Genomic DNA, 25,390 nt, shown 5'->3' with positions numbered 1-25,390 from the left:
CCAGCTGGAGCCCCAGCCCAGGAAGAAGCTGGACTGCTCTCAGACAAGGACGAGAAGCCCATCACCACCACCACCACCACCAGCAGCAGCAGCAGCATCGTCTTGTATCACTGGACCCAGTCTTTCAGCTCCAGAAGGTAAACACTGGTCCTTATTTGCACTGGAGATGACCACAGTTACCAAAATGCAACCAGCCCCCCCACCCCCCACACACACACCACCCCCCCCCTCCCCACACACACACACACCCATCTCTAAATTAAATGATTATTGCCTGTGAGCTATATGTACCATCTATATATTTTTTGCCCCTTTCCTCCTCTGTTGCATTGTTTAATAGACTTATCTTTTGTTGCATTTGCTGGGATTTTTTTATTTTTTTTTTGGTGGGGGGAGGGCTAGGAAATCCTTTCATTCTCCCCCCAACCTGGCTTTTGTTGGCCATTTCCATCCATCTCACCCCCTCCCACCACCACCACCACCACCAATCGTTAATCGTGTCCTACTTTGCTGCTATCAGTTGTGGGATTAAAAAAGGGGGAGTCGAGGAAAATGCAACGAATTTCTTTGGTCGTCAGTAGAGAACGAACTCGAATAGCAATTAGTAATTGCTCAAAGGGAATTGCGTGGGGGGGTGGGGGGGAGGAAAATACTGCAGCGACGCCCTCCACCAAATTCACACACAAAACACACACATGAGATAATGTGAGATGGGTTGGATGTTGCCAGAGGAGGGATGGGGATGGAGGGATGGGGATGGAGGGGGGGGGGGGGGGGGGTGTATTCCCAATTTAAAGAGCAGAAAGTACACCCAGGATTGGTCTGGGGAGCAGAGAAACATTCAATTGGTGACTATCGAGAGGGTTGGTTGTTTTTTTGTGTGTGTGTGTGTGTGTGTGCTAGTGAAAGGGATAAATTATTAGGCAATGGCACCAGATCTCGTGTGTGTGTGTGTGTGTGTGTATAAAACACACACACAGACACCACACACTAATGTAGGGAATCTGTACTCTCACTGAGAGGCGATGGGCTATACTGTGTTGCATTGCTATGTGTTGTTCATGTTGAACCGTTTGCTTAACTGAACCTGGATTCGCTAAAGCACATTGGATTGAATTCACTTGCCTTCATCTCGACTGAGTCACTGGAATCCTGTGGTGTTTGTCAATCCCTTCTGTGCTTCTCATCACCTCTGGCATTTTTTTTGTCACAATAACTACAGCAGATAACAAGCCCTCTACAGCAACAAGATACAGTAGCACCAGAAGATAACATTGGTTTTACTGTAGAACTGGATTAAAACGCCAAAGCACTCATATATATATATATATATATATACACAGGGTGACCAAAAAGTCGTGATACAATTGCAATGTCTAATACAGTCTTAAATAAATGATTTTTTTAGGGTAGCTGAAAAATAAAACTTGTTGGGCCACCCTGTTAAAAAATATATACACATATATATACACACATATATATACACACACTGTCACTTAGTGTGCACTCAAAACAAACAAGAACCATTTCGATCTCCAATGCTGTTGTTCACTGGGATGTAAATCTCCCTTTGTGTTCAGTGTAGAAAACTGCTGGTGGTGCAGATTCCTGGATCATGAATCCAACCTGTGTCAGAAATCCGATAGATCTTCCGGATCTTGCTCTCTGTCTTATATCGCATGACTGGCTGCAAATAGGGATTGAAATGGAATCAGGCTCTTGCAAATATATATAAGGAATAAAAGCTTAAAATGAATTGCAGGATCTGTATCTTTTCTTAAATGAATAAAGCAGCAAATGTAATTCAACCTATGTATGAAGGTCTTGGGGAGACTCCTTACTATTCGACTTATTATGATTATGATTATTATTATTATTAATTGTCTCCAGGATGCCCAGTGATGTGCATTTGCCAGCTAATGATCTGTGGTACCAAAGTGATGCCATACACTGTATTTTAATCATGCTACTCAAAAGATCAGTATAGCTTTATTGCTGCAGGTTTGTCCTCAGACCATTAATAATAGAAAACAGCAGGATTTGACAACAACAGCAACAACAAATAGCTCAATGCGCCTGTAGGAACCTTGTGCTTTTATGAAACTTGCCCTTTTGTGACTCCCGACCTTCAGTTCACTTTGTTTGAGCAGTCACGTGTTTTGAACAGCCAGCTCTTCTTCCAAGACAGCAGGCTTCTAATTTAATTAAATAGATCCTGCATTTGCCTTTATTTGGCAGCTATCAATGTGCCTACAGCCACTAGAAAATAAACTGCAGGCCTGATAATATACACAAGCGGGCTCCAGATCTGACACTTAAAGTGTCATCATTTTGAACTAAGGATTTACGAAACCTAGTTCAGTCGTGAAAAGAATATAAGAAAATACTGTAAAGTGAATATGAGAAACAACTGCACTGCCCTGTATAACCTATAGAGCTGTAAGTTATTTTAAGCCTAGTTTTAAGCTAAAGAATGATTTTATTTGAGACACGCTCACTTGTTTGATTCTGAAACCAGTTTCAGGTGTGCATTTTAAGGTTATATTGATGCTGGTTGAGAGGAGTTATATGTCATTTTAATATTAACTTGAAGCAAAAGGCAGAATAATTTGCTATTAACTGCAAAGTACGATTGGGACATAGATGATTGGTGGTCGTTAGTATTACAAATAAGTAGAAATGTTAGAAAATGTGGAAAAGAGGGAATTTAAATAAGATATAGTAAAAAAAAATGAGTAGAGGATAAAGAGAAAACTAAATAAAAGAATGCTCACTTGGCAGTGTTAGTCAAGTTTTCAAATCTTTTAGTTTTATTTTAAATCAACAACAACAACAAATAGCTCGATGCGCTTATGGGAACCTTATACTTTTATGAAACATGCCTTTTTGTGACTCCCAGCCTTCAGTCCACTTTGTTTGAGCAGTCACCCGTTTTGAACAGCCAGCTCTTCTTCTTAAATTTGAAAAAAACATAGCTTTGGCCAATTTAATTGTAAAACTATCCTCAGAGCCTTTACATTGACACTACAGGACTGCATTGGTTGTTTATCTTCCATTTTGTTACTGCTGCACAAAATAAACAACGTTTCGCCCACAAAAATATACAGTCGATTCACTTTACAGTATTTTCTGTGCAGCGCTTTGAGACGTCTCGAAGACGTGATAGGACGCTATATCAAATGCCAGGATTATTACATAAAATATATATTAAAATATAAAGCACTGTAGAGGTATGCTGCCCCTAATAGTAAAACTTGTCCCTTGCAAGCTGGTTGAAGGAACTAACATTTTTCTTATAATTACAATTAACTAAGATAATGAGGCTGTGGAATCTCTTTGTTGACCCTCATCCATGGGGGGAGGAGGAGGGGGAGAAAGAATGCAGTGGTCCAGCACATTAATAGACCAATCATCGGACTTAAGCCATGGTATTACATGAGTTTTGTACGTGCCATTTCCTAATCAATCAGGAGCATTCTGTCAGCTTAGACACGGGTCACATATTGAATGCTTCCCCAATAGAATGGAGGAACGACATCCCTCACAGCCAGCCTGACATGGCAGTGGATTGACGCAGGTTTCCTCTTGCTATTTTTATTTTTAAAAATGTATTTTTTCTTATCACCAGGGCTCATTATTGATAATGAATGGTTTCCATAGGAACCAGACTAACCTTCACACTTCAAAACTGGTTCTGTTCTCTCCAAATGGTACATATATAAAAAAAAGCAGGAGCAAAGACATTCACTGGCGAAGGACCTAAACAGCTCAATAACAACACGGAATACTGCTGATGAAAAAAAAAGGAAATAAAATAAAATGCTAGGGGAACAAGGTTATAACCAGTGAGGTTATCTACATCCAGCCATCATGTGGGAAAGAAATCCATTAAATTCATCAATCTACCAGTGTCTCTATCAATTTGGGATGTCTAATTTGAACAATGTGTTCTCATTGTTGTGCAATGAACTGTCCCAAGGTGCCAATATCGTATCGATACTAGCTGTCATAGATTTAAAACAAATCTTATTTGTAATTTAAGCGGTATGTACCAACACAATTAAAAGCAATATCATTGTTTCCTATCTAAATACATTGTATTACAGATTACAGGACATTTTAAACGGTCAGCAATATTCATGTTGTATTCATATATTGCATGGTCACTCTCTGTCCATTGCATTTCACCAACATTCATTCCTGCTGATTTTATTTTTGGTGCAAAGCTAAAATATTACACAGGCAATTGTAAAGTATGTTTAAAATCTGCTGCTAGTATGTAAATCCATGGCATGTAATTGCAGTTCTGCAGCAATTGGAATGAGGTTTTTTTAATTCAGTTTTTGACTGATTAGTTGCATTCGTTCGGGATAGGAGATGAAGGAAGAAGAAGTGCTTTGAATTAAAAGTGATCACAGCCACTCTTGGCTTTGTTTTGTTTTTCTCAAATCACAATTTGAATTCTTTGCTATAGGATTCTTCCTAAATCTTCTTTACCTGGAGTCAATTCCTGTTTTGTTTAATTAACATGATGAACCTTTATAAAACACTGGTTAGGTCTCAGCTAGAGACTATGTTCAGTTCCGGGTACCACACTTTAGGAAGGATGTCAAGGCATTGGCGAGGGTGCAAAAGAGATTTACCAAGATGGTACCAGGAATGAGGGACTTCAGTTATCAGGAGAGGCTAGAGAAGCCGGGATTATTAATAATAATAATAATCCTTGCATTTGATATAGCGCTTTTTACGTCAGGAGGACGTCCCAAAGCGCTTCACAGAACACACTGTAAAGTGAATTGACTGTATATTTGTGGGCGAACGCGGCAGCCACTTGCGCACAGCAATGTCCCACAAACAGTTGTAGATTGAAAATGACCAATTTATTATTGTTTTTTTTTGGTTTTGGAGGGATTATTATTAGGTGTGTGGAGTAAGGAAACTTGCCCAAGGTTTCGCTCTGCCTGGAATTGAACTCAGGTCTCTCACTTGCAAAGCAAGTGCTCTAACCATTGAGCTACAGGACTCCACAATATTCTTGCAATGGATATTCTCCTCGGAGCAGAGAAGGTTAAGAGGAGATTTAATAGAAGTTTTCAAAATTATGAGGGGATTCAATAGCATGAATAAGGAGAAACTACTTCCACTGGCGGGTGGGTCGGTAACCCGAGGACAGTGACTTAAAATAATTGTTAAAAGAAATCTAGGGGTTTGCCTGGAAGGGTGATGGAAGTAGAGCGCGGGGGAGTGGGGTTGCATTGGATAGCTCTCTTCAAAGAGCCGGCACAGACAAGATTGGCCGAATGGCCTCCTTCTGTGCTGTATAATTCTATGATTCTAATATAAATCTCAAATAAACTAACACTCTCAGTCGTCTGGAGGAGCCCTTTAAAGACAGGCATGGCACTTAGCCTTTTGCATTTGTTATTGTTCAAGACTGTTGAACGGATTCAGCTTTCAACGTGGCAAGAGCAGAGGTGCATCTCTATAGGGAAAAGGGTAAAAACAAAGTGTCCTTTGTTTCCGGTTGAGATTTATGAAACTTACCTCTTTATTTCAGGTCCGTCTAGTGATTGCAGAAAAAGGTGTGCTGTGTGATGAGCGGGATGTTAGTTTGCCGTTGACTGAACACAAGGAACCCTGGTTCATGCGTCTCAACCTGGGTGAAGAAGTGCCGGTACTAATCCACGAGGACAATATTATCAGTGATTACAATCAAATCATTGATTATTTAGAGAAAAGCTTTGTGGGAGGTAAGCCTTTATTACACCTCTTATATCACAAAGATGACAAATTATTATCTTGATTGGTACTTGGATAAATTCAGCACCAGTTAAGCTAGACCTGAAATGTCTAATTTAACACTAGAATTAAGTAGGATTTTCCTTTGTGGCCAAAATGCATGAACATGAAAAAAAAATGTTGGATTTTTCCAAGATCTGGAATCACTTCGAGGCATATTTGGTTACAGTCCACAGAACAGTTAGGAAGCCAGGGACTTTACTTTGGTTTGATACCTTTGCTTCTTGGGCTTGTTTCATCCCTGAAAACTTCACTCATGTTTGTATTTGACGGCAATGTTGAAGCAATGTTTATTCGTTGTATTTAGAATCTGAAATGCAGCACTTGCAATGGAGTTAAGTCGTGATTCTGTGGGGAAATGTGGAAAAAAAACGGTTTGTAGGTAACATTGACAGTGTATGTGTCTGTTGAATAATTCTGCTATCAAAGTTGGAAGATGTTGGGCAAGGTTGCAACACTGGATTTTTTTTTAGCTGTGCCGCTGTAACTACTAGCTGTATCAAATGGAAGCTTTTGCCCAATATGACACTTTGATGATATTGCTCTTAACAGATTTTATAACTGTCCGTTTATATAAATTCCCAGCTCTTATCTCTCATCATTATTTATGCGATAGTAACAGGTTTCTACACCTATGATGGCGAGGGGGAAAATAGCCTTCTGTCTGCTAATCATAGCAGAAATGTGGAGATCATTAATCAGGAGTGGATTATTGGGAGATTGTATCAACAGATGAAACGAGTGCAGTGAATGTTACCTTTAGTGTTCTTACCCGGAGACCTGAGTGTGAGGACTAAAAGGCATAGAGATAGGGAGAATAAAGCTCAGCTTGTTAATTACCATTGGGGAAGAAGTCTTGAATCGTTCTGGAGCTCAGAATGTAAACCATTCTGGAGAGGTCGTTTGTCCAACTGTGTCCAAGGGTAGAAGAGAGAGAGGAAGCTTTGGTGCGTTATTTGGCACAAGTCGAAAGGAGATATTCTAATCTTGTAAAGATCACCGGTGAGACCACATTTGACATTTTGGACACAATCTACAAAAAAAGATATCAAAATGCTGGAGAGGATTCGAAGAGCAACGAAGATGATTCCGGTGTAGTTTGAGTTTTACGTTAAAATAACAATAAACCTTGCATTTTGATACAGCGCCTTATCACGTCTTTGAGACGTCTCAAAGCATTCACAGAATATACCATAAAGTGAATCGACTCTTTTTGTGTGTATTTTGTGGGCGAGAGAGAGGTTCACATAGAGGAACTTGATCTATCAGAAAGGAAGGGGAATGGAATTTGTTTTCCACCAAGAATGACTGTTGTACTTTTTAACCAAACTTGCAGTTTTCCAGAATTTTTAAATATATTTCACACAACTCCTGCCTTATTATGTGCTCTGTGGATCTACTTTGTTTTGGATGCTTTGTTTAAAGTCTACATCCCAAAGAGAATTTATTAAGGTTTTAACGCGACTCCAACACATGCGTGAATTTAAGCTCCTCAGACTATTCACTTGTGTTTTGCAAAATATTTGGATTGAAAGGGGTCCAATGGGTTCAGAATTCACATAGTAATCTGCCTAAAAAGGTTATTCCAAAACAGATATGCACTCGCTTCTTCCCTTATCCCAAAACAAGACCTGTCTAAGTGTTACTGAATTACGATTTCAATTTGCATCAGTTAATTCATTGTTACATGTTTACTATGGCATTAACTCTGTATACATGTTAGTGCGTGGATGGATGTGTGTGTGTGTGTGTGTGTGTGTGCGTGCGTGCGTGTGTATATGTGCATCTTCAAAGATGTAATTTTAAAAAGTGCAACTACATTTGAGGTGGTTTGGGCCAGCAGTTTCCACTGTAGTTCTCTTCGACACCTAACATTGTTTTTTTTTAATTCATGTTTTCCGCGTCGATTGTTGTGATTTTCTTGTTGAATTGGTGTGGTGAGTGCAGTGTAATGGGTATGAGATTGCTAGGACAGGCTGGTTTAAAAGGCTGCCACAAATGATTTTTGCCCTGTTTTTGTGAGGTGGGTATACAGTTGGCTCTGTGTGACTGTGGAAGGAACAGGCCGAGTAGGCTGAATGCTCTTTCTCACAATCCTGTAGGTAAACAGAAAGCACCTGATGAGTGTATCAATTATTTTATGAGAACAAGGACTGGCATCAAGGATAATGGGGACAATTACATTTAAAAATCCAGAATATATTAAGGAGTAAGGTCCTTGCATTCAAAGTACAGTATATAGACATAGTAAACATCACCAAAATAATTACCTCAAAATTATGTCTTAGCCAATAAATTCTAAAAAGCAAGTGTGACTTTAACAGTCGAGATCTAACTATGACTTCTTTACTATTTCATTAAAGTAAAGTGAATACCAGAGAAAACGCTTTGACTTACTGAGAGCAGTTTACGATTTTAAATGAGATCTGTAGTGGCCAGATAACAATATCAAAATGTTGAATTCTTCTAAACGCAAGGAAAAAAAAGGAAAAGAACAAGAGTTTTCAGAAGGGGGTGGAGGGAGTTGATCTATATTTAAGATGTAAAACCTAGGTTCTAAGTAGTATTAAACAGATGAAGTTTTATGTCTTAACAGATACCCTACTCTCCAACCCAGAGAGCTACAGGATTTCAATGTCATTTCAGCAGGCAGTGAGCTTTGTGGCAACATTAAGTGGTAGCGAAAGGCAGCCAAGGATCAAAGGCTGCTCTCGAAACGTAGGCAACATCCACTTTAAAAGGTTAAGGTTGTGTGTACATGAAATAATAAAAGTAAATTAGAACTGGGATCCACCAGGCCAGCAGTTTCAGTGTGTTATAATTGGCTTCCGTGCCCTTGGGATCTGTAGAACCAGAAACTGTGAAAGCGTGGACATCAGGTGAAGAGAAAACTGGACACAATCGTGTTGCATCTACACCAAGGTCGAATGACCTGCTCCAACACTCACTCTCCGAGGATCACACGGGAAAAATAGCCATTTGGGCAAGATGTTGGAGGACCGTGGCTCTGGTGAAACTTTACCCGCAGTGGAAGGGGGAAAGAAATAAATCAAACACCTTCAAGAGGAGAGGAGAAAGATTGGAATAAAAATGTATCCGTGTTGAAGCTTAGTATTTTTGGTATACACACCATTTCGTAATTTCCAACTGCAGACTGGTGATCGATAAGAACTATGACAAATGCAATTGTACTTTGGTAATAATAGACAGGCTAGATGTCAGCTCAGCTCAGGTGGTGCTATTCTCATTTCTAGGTCAGAAGAGTGTGGGTCCAAGCCCCACATTGGCACTGTGAGCTCATACTTGATGCTTCTTAATGCAGTGCTGGGATGCCCTACATTGTCAGTGGTGCCATCTTTCAAATGAGATGTTTTGAGCTGTCCTCGCAATGTGAAAAGCGCTAAAGAAATGTAATCTGTAGTGTATTTGACCCATCTTGCTGGCGCGAGCTCCACGTAAGAGTTCTCTGTTTAGTCCCATTCTCTTGCCTTTTCTCTATACCCTTTACCAGTTGTTTATTCAATTGCCTTTTCAGAAGCTATTGTGGATTTTTTGTTATTACTATAATTCAGTCGAAATGAACCAAGTAAATTCCATTACTGTAAATTGAAAGCCATGTTGCGGCATGAAGATGGTACAGAAAATTTTATTCATAATGTTTACAAATAATAGATGTACAACCAGATATGGCCCAAATAAATCATGAATTCACATCCATTTATGGCTAAGAATTTAGTGCATTCAAATTCCTAAAGATTTGTGGGTGACAGTATTTTCTAAATTCTAAATTGGAAGAGGAAAATGTTACTTCCAAAGGATACGCTTTTCTTTTTTAAAATAAAGATAGCCAGAACGATGGCCATTTTCCTCGGATGACGTACGATCATTAAAATGCTCGTAGAAAAGTTTTTTTTTTAAAAAAACAACTTTTGTATTATGCGTTCAATATGGAAAGGAAAGCTCCTTTGGCTGGTATCTAGACAGGGCAAGACTTTAACCATATTAATTACCTATTATTTGGTAACATATTCCCAATCTGTGATTTGTGAGGGTACCAGATGTCCCTTCATTAACATTCTGAACTGGTTTCATTTCTCAGACATTAATAATCTAACCTACAAGCCAACCTGACAATAAGTGGGCGAAGGGAGGTGATGGGGTGGAGGAGAGAGGACTCTGTTTATTTTCATTGGGTTGCAAGTTCTTACCTGATCAACTGAACATAAGGCTCATAAAGACAGTACAAATAAAATATTTATTGCAAGTAAGAACTATATTTAGACAGTTAATTGAATGGTCAGTAAAAGTAATAATTCTTCTTCTCGTTCCTCATGCACCACATAGATAGAAGTCATCAGTGATTTCAAATTTAAGATGTTTCTATCAGCATGCGTCATTCTTATAATCCGTTAACTACTTATAGCTAATTGTAAAGGTGGGGGAAATGCAGTGACTTTCATCGTACCGAATAAGAAATTGAGTTAATTAGAAGAATTAGTGGTTCTGTAACAAATTATTTAATCAGTTCTTTAATTAACAACTGGAGGCTGGAAATCTGTCAAAGCAATGGCAGTAATTCGTTATCCTAACCATTCACGTCCTGTTTGGAGACTGGATTGCGCTGAGGGTTGAATTACTGACCTGTCACCGCTTGAGACGTGTTGAAGAAACGTCGTTTGAAATGAATTGGGAGTTCATTCAGACTCAACCCAGTTTGAAAAGGGCACAAACCCACAATACCATAGTGCCCACAATCCAGTTCAAATTGAGGGTAATTGCAAACCAGTTCGTTGTACAGTACCTGACCCCCGAGTACAATTCTGTATAGTGGACTCACGAGGTCATGGTTATATCTTGGCCATCGGAGGGAGCCACTGAGGAGACTCGAGTGAAATTTCCTCATCGCAAGGGCAGAACAATGTCAAAAGATCGGTATTGGATGAGGTAGGGAACTGCCTTGATCTCTATCCTTTCAGAACACCAATCCCATCTTTCCATTACAGCAGCGAGCCATTTCTTATACGACTCCAGTGTCCTGGATCTTAACCGAGCAAGGCAAGCCAGGGTAAATGTGTCTGCTTCCTAGTTGATCGTTCCAGTGAGACACTGGTGGCAGTTTCGGAGCAAGTGTCTCTAGATCGTTTTTCACTAGAAACTCATACATGACCAGAGACCTGAGATACAAGGGGTGACGGGGTGGAAATGTCCAGCAGCATCGGTATCTTATTTCCGTGTGGGTTTCACAAACTGAGTGAAGTACAGTAAGGGTCACTTGTGCAGAATGAATGTGAGAGCAATCGGACAAGTGGGTAATGGATTCAAGATCCATGTCAGGACTTTGAACTCACATAGTCTAGGCCGATACTTCAATGCTGAGGAGATTCTGTCCTTTTGATGAAACGTTATATTGAGGTCCAAGTGGATGTTAAAGATCCTGTGGCTCTATTCAAAAAGAGAAGGGAGTTTCCCATGCTTGTTCTGGCCATCAAATCCCGCAAATAAAATTGATCATTCACTTCATGGCTGTTTGTAGGAGAAAATACACGTTTACTATGTTTATTACACGTTGCAGTAAATCCTGTGAAGCGCTTCGAGACCCCATCCTGATGTGAAAGGAGCTACCAAATTCAATCATTATTATTATTATAATAAATGGCTAAGAAATTATGCTACATGAAGGGAAATCAAATATCATAACTGTAATAAACTTGCTAAGTGCAAGACCATAAAACTGCAGTAAAAGATACTTTGTTAGGTAAAACAGCACCGTCAAACTCAAAGTGTACTTTGAAACCATTTGAGTACAAAAATGGGATCAGTTTTATAGAGTTTTTAATGCTTCTGTTTGAGAATTATAAATTGGTCACGTGCTTGCTTACTTCTTCTAATTTGACATGTTAAGTGTCCTCAATACCTTGTGTGTGGCTTCAGCAGGTACAGATTTATTTGCTTTAAAACAACGTCGTATCAAAAGTGTATTCAAGAAATGTTAAGAAGCAACAGCATTTTGATCAAGATTTTGATGCATTGCTGTCTGGAGACGTGATTGAAGGTTTAGTCATTAAAGTGGTGAGGTAAATAGTTTAAAATCTGTATGAACCGCACTGCACATTTATAGAGTCAGGCGACTTAAGAATTAGTTAGTGTGGCTTTACTCTTCCCTTATACTGTGTATTTAGGCTGCAAATCCCTACGATTTTGCCAATGATTCACCAGCAACAAACAGCTCAATTTCTAATGGTACCATTCCTGACAGTGAGTGATGAAATAGCTTCGGCAGTGATACAGTTGTCACCTGTGTTTCTGGTGCGAATAGTGCTAAAGTTCTTCCCTCATATTCCATTCACAGCGCTTAACTCATCCATTTAAAGAAGTGTATGCAATTAATAAATGGAACATGAGCGCAGTCAATAGCACGATTCCACAATAAGATGTTCTGAATGATAGTTATATAACGTCAGATGACAAAAGTAGTGCAAGTAAATCAATAATAAATGAAAGAACAGTCCTGTGAGCAACGATACAAATTCTTCTACAAGGATACTTGCTTAAAAATGCATCATTTCATGTTTAAAATAGTCTGTGGAACTGCAGCAATATGCATTTTCTAAACAACATAGAAAGCTAAGGTTATTCAATAATGTACGTCTGTGTCAATTATTGTGGATTTGCAATTTGAGGTCTGGTGTACAATTGTGGCCATTTGAATCGACAAAAAATTGCATTAAACAGTTCAATATAATAAACAGCAAATGCCTTGTGCACCTGACTAGAAAAATATTTAGAATTTGGTGAATTTTATTTTTCACTATCTATGTAATCTCTTCCCAATTTCAGTCCTCTGCTCGGCTAACTCTCCTCCACTCTCCCCCACCGCCGCCCCAAGCTATGCTTGGGGCCAAATCTTCAACTGCTCTGTTTGCAACCTCTGGAACTTCCATCTTCTTCCACTCCATCTCACTCACTTCATCTTTAAATCCCACCTGAAAATCTCCCTCTTCATCTCACCCTTCCCCCCCATCCACCCTCCCTCTCTTACTCAGTATCCGATCTGATTATTAAGCTCTCATTATTAAGCTCTCCAAGACTTTATCCCATGTGAAGAGTACATTGCACATTGTTGGATAAAATAAATTTAACATATGAATTATTGCTGCTTGAAGCTTTACAGAAAGTTTACTTAAGCTTTCGCTCTTGCATCACAGGAAACGTTTGGTTCTTTTCTTGTCGGGAAGGATCCTCAGCTTCAAACTGTTAACCTGGACCCCCATACTGGAGGCAGTGGGATGGGTTTGGGGGTGGGAGGGGGAGAGAAAGGTGGCCACAGTGCAATAAAAGCAATAGGTCTTAAGATGGGGACAGAGGGGGCAAGGCAGAGGATCTCTTGGTTGGAGTTTCAGAGAGCAGGGTCAGAATAGCTGAAATCTCACCATCTCATGGTGGGCTAGATTGGGTGGGGGGCATGGCACAAGCCAGTGTGTATTTTGCGGAGGTAGTGGCCAGGACTGCAGGAGGTCACAGTGGTATGGTGGGAGCAACGCCACAGAGGGGTTTGAAAGTGAGAACGAGGATCTTAATCGTAACGTCTTGGGGAATGGGGATGGATCCAGTGGAGCCAAGCAAGGATGGGGATTCACAGGGTGTGGTGTGGGAGAGGACGTGAGCTGCAGAGTTCTGGAATGGGGAGCTTGGCGAGCAGGGCGTTGGAATAATCAAAGGGTTATAAGGTGCTGCAGTCATCTGGCAATACATCAGTCCCTCAAGGTTACCTTGGGATCATCCTGGATGAGAGATGAGCTGGATAGAATGACAGCCTTTCCTTGTTCCTGCATTCTCATTCTCATCAATATTATAAGAACGTATTTGGGCTTTGCTTTAATAGTGAAAATATGATTCCAATATGAATAGTGCCCGTCATTTACCTATGCAATTTACGTTAATGGTTATGTGTTTCCCTTTTTATTGAGCATATGTTGGGTAGTCAGTCAATCCCTTAGTGACAGCGCTGTTGGACAAATGATATTTACAACATTCTTGTTGAAGTCATCAGATCTGGATTTCACAGATAATGCAGTGCAACTCATACCAGTGAAATGGAAAAAAACACACGAAAGTGAAAAAGTGGCTGTAAATACAAAGTAAATAGAATTTCATTACAACATCTGAAGTAATCGGATGGTGGATGGAATGAAGCCAATGTTGACTTCAGTGGTGAGAGGATCTGATCAACCACTTGCAGTATTCTGAATATCTGCAATTGTCCAGTGATTTAAATTGCTTTAAAAATTGCCAAAGCTTTTTAAAAACTGGTGGAATTATCAGGGATACAGGATCAGGTTTCATGTATCTCGTATTTACCAAAGACACCATTTATAAGGCAGTATGACCCTAATACATGGTGTAGAAAATTGGAAATCTATTGCAGACTACTGATAAAAATATAAGTAATTGCTGAGTGTCAGCAAGTATTCAATATATAACTAAGACAGGTTAGGAACTGAACTTCAGCATCGGCAGCCATCGATGATGGAACATGGTCTTATAAAATACCTGTGCGATGCCTCTATAAATGGCTCCCCAATGAGAGCCAAAGGAAAGTAACTAGCACCACACAGAACAAGATGATCAGAAGCAGTTAACGTGGACCTGAAACAACTTACTCAATAGTATACCGATGAAAACAATCAACTGGGAGGAGTAGAAGCCATCTCTCAAACATGCTCAAAGATGCTTAATTCCTTACAGCAGCATTTTTTTTAAAACACTTGAAGGCAAGAACTCACACTGTATGCCAAATGATTGGTCAGCATGGATCATTACTTGCAAAGAATAAAGAATATGGTAAATCTTTTAATCGAGACTTTGCAATGGATGTCAAACACTTTTATATAGATTATTGCTTCTATCTCCTCTTAGATTTGGTTGACAGAGCAGCGAGCTACATTTCCTAGATGTGTGGACTTTTAAGAGGGGAACATAAGAACATAGGAATTAGGAGCAGGAGTAGGCCATTCGGCCCCTCGAGCCTACCCTGCCTTTCAATAAGATCATGGTTGATCTTCTAACCTAACTCCATCTGCCCGCCTTATCCCCATATCTCTTAATCCCCCTATCCTTTAGAAACCTATCAACCTCAGTCTTGAATATGTTCAAGAGGACTGAGCATCTACAGAATTCTCTATGGGGTAGAGAATTCCATAAATTCACTACCCGTTGAGTGAAGAAGTGTTTCCTCAACTCTGTTCGAAAGGGCTGTCCCTTAATCTTAAGACTGTGACCCCAAGTTCTAGATTCTCCTACCAGGGGGGAAATAGTCTTGCACTGTCTACTCTGTCAAGCCCCATAAGAATCTTATATATTTCTATAAGATCATTTAGTAACACCTAATTAAGTCTGACTGTTTCTCCGAGGACTAAATGAATTAATCAAGATTGTGAAAATGAATTAGAAGTTGTCAGCATCTGAAATTGGATCTGAGGCAGTTTCTAAATTTCACTTCCTTTTATCATCAATAATATTCTCCTCACCACATTAAAATTCTCATTGATAATTTGCTCTTCTGCTCGTATTCAGCTCGTATTTACACGTTATGTAGATTTCCATTTGGTTTCAGTTCATATTTTGTCTCCCTTCAACTTCTGTCTTACGTTTTTTCCTGGAACTTTGTTCTTCTGTACAAAAGAAATCTCCTTCGAATTTCTTTGCCTAGTTTTCTGAAGGATCCTGTTTGGTACCCTGGTTGAGATAAGTTAACGCAGCAGAGTTGAGATGGTTTGAGAGTTGCAACTCATTCTTTAACATTGGGGAAGTGTCATTTTTTTTGTTGTCATTGCAAATAGAGCTTTTATTTGGGAAGCTAAGCTTTAGTGCTGAACTTGCTCCGAACAGACAAGACAAAAACAATTGAAAATTTCAAATCGACAAATTAAGTTTGTGTCAAAATTTTGGGGGCATTCAGAATGTTGCTTGAGATATAATCATATTATCCCCTGGAAGGGAGTGGGGGGAGATTCCCTTCCTAGATCAGTGATATATATTGAGTGCATCTTAGTGATGATAAGGTGCTATATCAAATGCAAGGATTATTTATGTAGTAGTAGTATGTGATAAGTATTACTGGTGATAATATTACAGTCTAGTTTTTCCACCGTACGACCTTTCAAATCTCGCCCATTTTGTCCTGCTATCATCAAGTAAATAGAGTTTGTTTTCTTGTCCTGAGTGGTTATGCTGAACAGGATCAGACTATATCAGTAGCGTTAAAAGATAAATGGGTTCATAAGATGGATAAAAAGGTTTTGCGTCCTACAAGTAACTATCATCTGAAGAAACTCTCAATGTACAAAATGCACTGCGAACACAAAACACCCACAGGTAATGTTCCTGGTGTTAGCAACAGCATGCATTGATACTGTGCTATTCCTGTAGGATAATGTCTGAGTGCTTCACAAAGACAGGGACGAATGCTGGGAAGGGGAAGGAGGGGGAAATGATACGTAGATTGCAGAATAAATGGAGTACAGTATAATCATATTGATATTTATCATTGGTATTCCTTTTTCCTCCAGAAAATGTCCCAGTATTAATTCCAGAAGCAGGGAGCCTTGTATATTCCAGAATGCAACATTACAGAGACCTGTTGGACTCACTTCCTATGGACGCCTACACTCACGGCTGCATTCTGCACCCAGAATTGACGACAGACTCCATGATCCCAAAGTATGCCACTGCTGAGATCCGAAGTAAGTTGACACACAGATAGTTCATCATGTAAAATGATTCTGCTACGCAGCAAGCAACATTGAGACATCGACCAACAACAAGTTGCATTCATACAGCGCCCTTCACCTGGTGTAGCGTCCCGGAGTGCATTAAACATAAGGAAAAGTTCCCTTCATAAAATATGCACAAAGACCAAAAGACCTTTTGACTGGTATCAAGCAGATGCATGTGTGAAAACTCTTTTATTTCATATTTTATTTAATGTTTTATATTTGCATTTTGCCCACAAATATACAGTCAATGCACTTTACAGTATATTCTGTGAAGGGCTTTGAGACGTCTAGAAGACGTGAAAAGCGCTGTATCAAATGCAAGGATTATTATTATTATTTTTATTATTGTTTATTTACTGTATGTGGCAGTGACCTAGGCCAAAATGCTAGCTCAGCTAGCTAGCTACCTGTTGCGTAAATTAGAAATGTTCATGGTCTCACATCTTTCATTCTACTTCTATTTAAATAGTTTCAAAAGTGTTGCACTCCTCAAGGTTATTTCAGCTCACTTTGATTTACTAGCATCATGTTATACAATAATCTTGGTACTGACAGAGCTGATGATCTGAGAGACAAGGTCGAAATCAATTACATCAGAAATGTCCTGGAATGAACCCGCAATAAACCGGAAGCCAAATATCTCATAGTGACAACTCAGTATAAAGAGAGAGTACACATCTGTTTATTTATTGATATATGTCCACGTATATATTCTAAGCAACCGCCTGAGAAGCTGTCAAGATTGCTGCATGTTTTTCACAGCTTGAAAGCAAACCACATTCCTAAAGGCCAAACAATGTAATTGAATAATGTCCTCGTTTCACAACACAAACATCGGCAAGTTTCGCATGTTGCAACGCTCTATTATTCAGTCCAAGTACTTCAGCTAATAAGAGAAGCTAATCTGCCAAGACTGTAATATTAGAAGAATTGCTAATATAACAAGTATACTTGAAGTATACTTTTTTTAAATAGGACAACAAAGGGGAACAGGGTGTTTGTCCTTGGAACCAGGTCCGCAGTCTTGGAAATGCTCCAACATAGGAAACTATAGATTATAGTTTCCATTTTCTGTCTCTGGCTTTCTAACCAGCTGCCTATTCCTGGTAGCAAACTGCACGTTGGCTAATTTGATATAGTTTATCTCTATAGTCTTCTCCATACTTGATCCTAGGGGGACACTGAAGGAGCCAGACTAACCACTAGAGGATGCACTGTCCTTGTGCATATTTTGAGAAGAGAACTTTTCTTTTTTTCTCTCTCTTGTTCTGTTTTCACTGGGGCCACAAACCTTTTGCGCCTAAGAATAGGTGCAAAAGGTTTGTACGCTGTGCTTAGGCACTGTCAAGCATGCTTAGATGCTACCCTGCATGAGGGGTCCTATATAAATGCAAGTTGTTGTTGTAGTAGTGAGTCAGTTTGCTGTTCCAGTGCTATCTGCACATGTTCTCCAGAGCCAGTCACTGTTGAGTGGTGGCAACCCAGTGGTAATTCTGACTTTAATTTACACTCCTTGCTGATTGTAAGGTACCTGGCATTCACTCAGCACCTATCTATTTAACAGCATTGCTGCTGCAATCAGGCACTTAGAAAAGTATATTTCTTTGTGTCCCTTGAAACTCCTCCGCATCTAATAGAAGTTTTAAGTTCTTATGAGAAATCGTTTAAATTCACAGGTGAACACTGAGCAAGAGGATAAATCTAGCGTTCGTTAAGCGTCAAAAAAGATAGAATTTTAGGAGATTTGTTTTAAAAGCCGGGAAAAAGGTAGCAATCAGCTTTGATGGATTCAAGTTCTCCAAACCCAACTTCTGTAGCCTACCGAGGGTTAATTGATAGATGCAACAGACTTTTGCTTTCCTCTTTGTGTATGCAGCAGGCTAGACCATTTGCGGATGATGTGACAAGCACTGTATTGAGTGTGGGTCTGATTTGCTTCTTCTAGTGTGAAGAAGAACAAGCTGTCCCTTGAATCCTAAATGAAAGCAGAGACCAATCAATGTTAATTGATGATCAGTCATTCCTCGCACTCTCCGCCCCACCATCAGAGGTCACCATCAGTCACTACGCCCCAAAACTCTGCCTCAGTCCCCCCGCCTTACCCCCTCTCTCCCCTTTTTCAAGTGCCGCCAGGAAAAATTTCCACTTCGACCGTGCTTACGGCCACCTTTCACCCCCCCCCCCACCTCACACCGCCTCGGAGTCAGGCTCCGCCACGGTTAAGCGCTCTGAGAGGCTACCCTGCGTGGAGGATGCTGTATAAGTTGGAAGTTGTTATTGTTGATGTGTCAGATACCTGTTAATTCATTTATTTATTTTTATGTAATAAGGTTATGCTGTGGCCCGGATGCACATTGGCTCAGAAAGTGATGTGGCAGCTTCAATGCAACTTTCCATCACGGCTCGTCCCACTGCATGGGTGAAATTCACATCCCTCGTTCAGAAGAATTTAGCGCCCCGACAAACTTGCACAAGAGAGTAGAGAGGCTAAAATAGTTTTTTTCCCTTTCTCATGTTACTCTGTCAATCAATTGAGTGAACTTCAAACATCACAACATGAATTACAGCTTGTAACATAATTTTCAAAAAGCTAGGTGACCTGATTGTGTGAGTTAGTAAGTTACCCTGAAAAGAATCTTTGGGTTAACAAATTAAACTAATGTCGTGCCCATCAACTGAAGGATTTTGCTGATGATTGGGTGTGTGTTGAGAGTTGTCATGCACTTTATAATTGACGGATTCATATCCAAACTTGGGTATGAAATGATGATATTTATTTCTCTGTCTTTCTCTCTTTCTAACAGGACATTTAGCAAACACAGCAGCCGAGTTAATGAAGCTTAACGAAGAACAACCTAAACTCACAGAGCCATATGTTTCGAAACAAAAGAAGCTAATGGTAATGCAAACCTATACAACTATGATTCTACATTGGATCTGTTCACTTGCTACATTAGGCTGAAGTACTATTGCAAACATTGCTAATAGACTTTCAATGGGATTATGGGATTTCCTTCCAGATCAATTGAGGATTATGAAAACAGAATAAGGAGAGATTAAGATCTCCTTTTTTTCCCCCTTTCCATGATTTCCCTGTCTCTGCGAAACAGTTCCAACCCAACAATCAGTTCCCCCAAAAGTAGTAATAACAGAAGTTAGCAAAATATGGATATGGCTTATCAAATATCAATGTCTTAGACTTTAGAAGTGAGTCATGTTATTTGAAGGCTCATTTAGATTGTCTGGTGGTTCAAGTAATTCAAACCACCAAAATATTATATCAATATTGGTCATTCACTTTATGGTTGTTTGAGGGACACTGCTGTGGACAAATTGGCTGCCACTCTTTCTGCAAAATATCTGGCCACTATTGTTTGTAGTAAATCCTGTCAAGTGCTTCGAGACATCCTCACGACGTGAAAAGAGCAAGGATGGTTAGATAAATTGTAAATGGTAAGACTCATTTTAAATGTGTGGAAATCCTCACCGAGAACTGCAGAGCACTTCTGCAATAGTCCCAAGATGAACATAAGGTGAAATAGATCACGATTCAACATTCAAATTGCAACTGCGATGCCATGTTAAAATAAACGTAGACCACACAGGGTAAAACCAGACTGAAAGCGTGCATCTTATGGGACGTGTGCTTTGCCTTTTTGCAATTAGAAGTGTTAAAATTTGAAACAGTTGGTCAGAAAACTTTCTGCACAAGCAAATGTCATTAAGTGCTTGGTACTTTCTTGTTTTTGCTTGTTATAATAATAATAATCCTTGCATTTGATATAGCGCCTTATCAGGTCATCGCGAGGTCTCAAAGGGCTTCGCAGAATATATTGTAAAGTGTCGTGACTGTGTATTTTGTGGGTGAAACGCAGCAGCCAATTGCGCACAGCAGTGTCCCACAAACAGTCGTAGATTGAGTGACCAAATTATTATGATTATTTTGGAGTCTTGTCTGCTTATGGACAGACTAGAATGTACATTATTTAAACTGTAGTTGCATTCTGACAGGAAGAGGTTCAATATTAGTAACAATAACTAGCTCAGCAATATTTTAGAGCACAGAGCTCCAGGGATTTATAGATGTTCAGCTTCAGTTGTAGTGTCTTTGTAGAATGCTCTGCAATTTTTAACATTAGATTTTATACATTCTTGATTCTGTTTAAAGAAGAACTTCAGCAGAAGTGATAAAAGCCAACATCACATTTTGTCAAAATCCGAAGAATTCAATTCCTTGCACATAAGTTTGTTCCAAAAATGTCTATTGATGTCATTTGACTTGATTTGCTTTAGAAACAAATACGGGTTGGAATAAGCACAGGGAAAAACTTTACTTGCAATGCTTTTGAAAGCTTATAAGTGATTTGGAACTGATTTGACTTTGCCAAGACATTAGCCTAAGAATTTTCCATTGTTTGGTAGTGATGATTCATGCATTTAGGAATTTGTCTGCATTATGCTACATACCATACCTTTTAAATATTGCTGTTTAATCTAAGAATCAAGTTGCCCATATAAGTGCATGCTGTTTTATTAAAATAAGACCATGTGTCCTTTATTATGCAGAACATTAATTGATTTGTGGTTTTTTTGCAGATTGTGATAAAAGGGCAAACCTACTGCAGCAGTAATTGTGAAATTTAAGGTTTACATTTATCATCTATCTCAATAATGTGATCAGATTGTATCCGACTACACTGTCCATTCACATTATTCTAAAAATGCAATTGAATGGATATAGGTACCAAAAGGATAAGTGAGACAATTATTTGCTATTTGAGTTAATAAAGTGAAATAAATTAACATTTTTAAAATTCCTTCCCCTCTCCTCTCCAGGCCAAGATATTGGACCATGATGATGTGAACAATCTGAAGAAAATCCTGAGCGAGTTAGGGAAGGTTTTAGATGAAGTGGAAGCACAACTTGAGCGGTGGAAACAGGAATTAGCAGGTACAGTTCTGATAAGGATGTGAATATCTGTACAACCTAAAGGGCCAAGGTTCATGGTGTGTAGCACCAACACAATAAGAACCAAAACGCTTTTCATTTCATAATCATAATGTAATCCACCTACGATAAAAGATCTGCTCTGCAGGAGATGAACCAAATGTCTGCTGAACAACCAATTCACCTCTTTCTCCTATCCCTCACCCACGACCAGCCTGGGGGAGGATGTACGAAGCTGAGAGAGTGTTATCAATTGAGAAAGGAGTTTGGATTTTTTTTTATGTACTATGAATCATACTAATGCAGTAGTTTCCACCAGTATAAATCAGCCCCGGATTTTATCTACAGTATTTCATCTCATCTTGCACAACCTGATAAGGTAATTATGCACTACAGTAAGAATATATTCCACGTCCCACAACTCATGGTTATGTATATTCCAATAGAATAGCTGATTTGATTTAATGTTTATAATCATAAAGTGTCAGCATGCGCCATATTGCATTCCAACCCTGACTGAAAAGCTCTAGATCATCAATAGAAGTTTCCATTTTCAGTGCCTGTTGTTCAAAACTTAGAACTGGAAGGGAAACTGCATTTNAAAAAAAACGGGAAGTAAATGGGACTGAATGGATTACTCTTTCAAAGAACCAGCAAGGACACAGAGGGTCGAATTAAATCCCCTTCTTCTGTGCTATAATTTTCTACGATTCTCTCAGCCTACTAAGATCTAGTTTGCATCAATGAAGAGGAAAGAACTAGATGTTCAGTGAACATATTGGAACAATTAAATCTCGAACCAGTTATGTTGTACGTATTGGATACATTTTCATGCTAAAGCATTTGAAAACAGGTTGAAAACTTGGCAATTCAAATCAAGTAGGGTTTCATCCGGGAATTGGTACAAGACTCAAGGAACTCTAGTATAAAAGTAGATTGAGTCAGTGAGTGTTACTGTGACTTACTTCTTCAATTAAGGCACCCAGTTTGAAATGACCACATTTTAGAAGCTAAATGAAATAAACCTCTAAAATCAGAACTCACGACACGTGATTTCATTCAATAGATTTTTTTTTGTTTTCTAGGACAAAAATGTGAAATGTGGCTGTGTGGATCAGTCTTTACCTTAGCAGACATTACTCTTGGAGCAACGTTACATCGCCTCAAATTCCTGGGTCTCGCAAAAAAGTACTGGGGAAACGGAAGCCGACCCAATTTGGAAGCGTACTTTGAAAGGGTGCAGAAACGTGCTGCATTCCGAAAGGTTTTAGGAGACATACACACCACATTACTGTCTGCCGTTTTGCCGAATGCATTCCGCCTTGTGAAAAGAAAACCACCTTCTTTCTTTGGGGCCTCGTTTTTAATGGGAACCCTAGGTGGAATGGGATATTTTGCTTACTGGTATCTGAAGAAAAAGTATATGTAATTCCTAAATGTAATTCTGTGGTCTGTGTAAATGTGTGATACTATGGAATGTTTAAAAAAAAACATGAATAATCTCTCCAGGTGAACTCTGTAGTACTGGTAACATTCCATGCATTAGGATGGTATATAATACTTTAACTGCCTTTTTTTTAAAAAAAACACATCTTAATTCAAGACCTCTGACACACATCTCGGGCCAGAACTACTCTAAGATTCATAAATGTCACCAGGTAGTAAAACAGTCAGAAGCAAAATCAATATAGCTTTAGAAAACTACGTTGTACCTTACCTTTAAACAGCAAGCGATCCTACGTAACTCTTTCCTGTCGGTAGAATTTAAAACCAAAACCAGTTCTGACACCTTAAAATTATTTTGAGCAATTTAATCATTTGTTTGACTGCTACCCAATTCAGCTTTAGCTGACAGGATGCACAGTATTGAGGATGATCAGATCTATAGAATCCCATTTGGAACAAACACTTATTTCCTGCTAATGTTAAAATGTTTTGATGCCACTTTGAAAGAATTTAGCGAATCATTTCAAAGCCCGGTTTGGGGGCAACACATTTTATGAAATAGCAGAAATAAATTGAGTGAAATTCGTGATGAAAAACATGGAAGTCCAAATTCATGACTGCCATTGAGGAGATAAATTAAAGTGCACTTATTCCTCCTCAAAATTGTCCCTCATATTTTCTCCTATTAGAAGGCACAATTCATACTGGGATGGATATACAGTTGTTTCACTGACAGTAGCAATCCTCCAACACCTCGTATCTCAGCCTGAATCTGCATGCAACCAATGTCTATTCATACATGTTCCAGTAAAGATCTTTGAAACAACATTCTTCATTGACAAAGTTGGTGCACAGCACTAAGGCGATTGCACCATCCAAGAATTGGCTTGACTGAATTCAGCTAACTGAGCAAAGGCCAGGGATCAAACTTCCTCAGTCTGTATGGTTATTATCACAGTATCTGGTACACAGTCATCAGAGCTATTAAGGATTTTTTTTAAAAAATGGTAAGTGCAAAGGACACACTTGCTGGCCTCTGATAGTTGCTATACTTTGCAAGTGGCTATTCCATTAATAGGCCCCTTTCATTTACAAAATGGTTGAATTGTGATTTCTGTTTTGCTAAGAGCTAACTACACACTTACAGTAACAAAGCAGCTTAGACGAATCCACTTCACTAGCTCCAGACCAGGTTTTGAGTCGACGCAAAAATCTAAAAGCTGTTATGCAATAGTAACACGCCAACACAAGCCAATGAAACTGAAATGTATCTGAACCAACCCACACATAAAACTGGTTAATAATAACCAGGTGTTGAGTTCCTCTGGATCATCATTTAATCACTGTATCAAGCGAGAATAGATTTATGTAGAACAAGCTTCACATAAGACCAGAAGGCAGAAATGGAGACAGCAGATAAGAGGGAATAGGGAATACTAACAAGCCATTAATATGTGGATCATTAGTTAGATGTCATTGTATCCACAAACCATCATTACTTTAGCCAACTACTTAGTTGAAGGTGGTTGTACAAAGGAACAAGCTCGAGATGGAATAAAGCTCAGCTAATCAGAAGCTCTGTGTATATTCAATTTTTCGAAAAACACATTGTGTTCTACCTCACGTCCATAAATCTGGTTCACTGAAATAGATTTCCATAGCAGAAGCAAATAGAGAGAGTCCACAGGTTGTACTGTAAAACAAATCATTTAAATTTTCTTAAAACAATCAAGACAAATCACTGCATCTGCTCAGTTCAATTTCAATGCAAATATCAGTACACACAAACAGGAACCAGGCCTTTTTGGCCTCACTGTTTACATCAGGATTCTAGCTTGATCACTCAAGATTCCTGACCACAATAGCAGCCTTAAGACTACACTGTTATCAAAATCAATACCAGCTCCAATATTTATTGAAAACTGTTTGCTCTACCAAAATATGCTTGTGATTAATATTCACCAAAGTGGACATTTTGCAAATATGTCAGTTATTGGTTTCAATGCCTCCCTTTCCTTTGGAGAATCCAGGTCCAAACAAGTTTAAATGTGCTTTGAACACTAAAAGATTTGTTTAAAAATATCCTTTATAAATTTAGGGAGTCCAAGTCTAAAATTTGTCTTTGCTCAAATACAAGATTTTTTTTTATAAATGGAAAATGCATTTCCACTGTATGAGCTGTTTGAATTTAAAAGATGCATTAGTTTTCAACGTTCTTACATTGTTTTTTGAACTGTGGTTGGAGACTTTTACAAAAGCATACCACGTGCATCACTAATATTAACATGGTACATGTAACAAATTAAATATTAATACATGGCAACAGTTCTATATTGTAGTTAATGCAAAACTGGAAAGTATTTGGCAAATATCCTGCTTTAATGCTTTCAGCCATTACGCCCCCAAACTCTGGAACACTCTC

The 25,390-nt window shown here is 39.0% G+C and overlaps 1 protein-coding gene across 1 annotated transcript; it reads left to right on the top strand.

The window, feature by feature from the left end:
• The first annotated feature begins 90 nt into the window (after positions 1–90).
• On the top strand, positions 91–24,865 carry gdap1l1 (ganglioside induced differentiation associated protein 1-like 1). The gene is made up of 6 exons (XM_042341763.1): positions 91–137; positions 5,558–5,750; positions 16,368–16,541; positions 19,379–19,473; positions 21,411–21,525; positions 22,608–24,865. Exons 2-6 carry the CDS (start codon positions 5,645–5,647, stop codon positions 22,949–22,951), a joined length of 834 nt encoding a protein of 277 aa, XP_042197697.1. The 5' UTR covers positions 91–137; positions 5,558–5,644; the 3' UTR covers positions 22,952–24,865.
• The last annotated feature ends 525 nt before the right edge of the window (positions 24,866–25,390 follow it).

Source organism: Callorhinchus milii, unplaced genomic scaffold (assembly GCF_018977255.1).
Source record: "Callorhinchus milii isolate IMCB2004 unplaced genomic scaffold, IMCB_Cmil_1.0 Scaffold18, whole genome shotgun sequence".
Classification (NCBI taxonomy): Eukaryota; Metazoa; Chordata; class Chondrichthyes; order Chimaeriformes; family Callorhinchidae; genus Callorhinchus; species Callorhinchus milii.
This window is presented reverse-complemented; position numbering and strand designations above follow the sequence as displayed.

What these genes read in the sequence shown, in the direction of transcription:
- gdap1l1 (XM_042341763.1), top strand. Translation starts at nt 5,645, where the DNA reads ATGCGTCTCAACCTGGGTGAAGAAGTGCCGGTACTAATCCACGAGGAC. An exon ending in AGAGAAAAGCTTTGTGGGAG is followed by an intron (nt 5,751 to 16,367) that starts GTAAGCCTTTAT and finishes TTTTTCCTCCAG; the next exon opens with AAAATGTCCCAGTATTAATT. An exon ending in CGAAACAAAAGAAGCTAATG is followed by an intron (nt 19,474 to 21,410) that starts GTAATGCAAACC and finishes TCTCCTCTCCAG; the next exon opens with GCCAAGATATTGGACCATGA.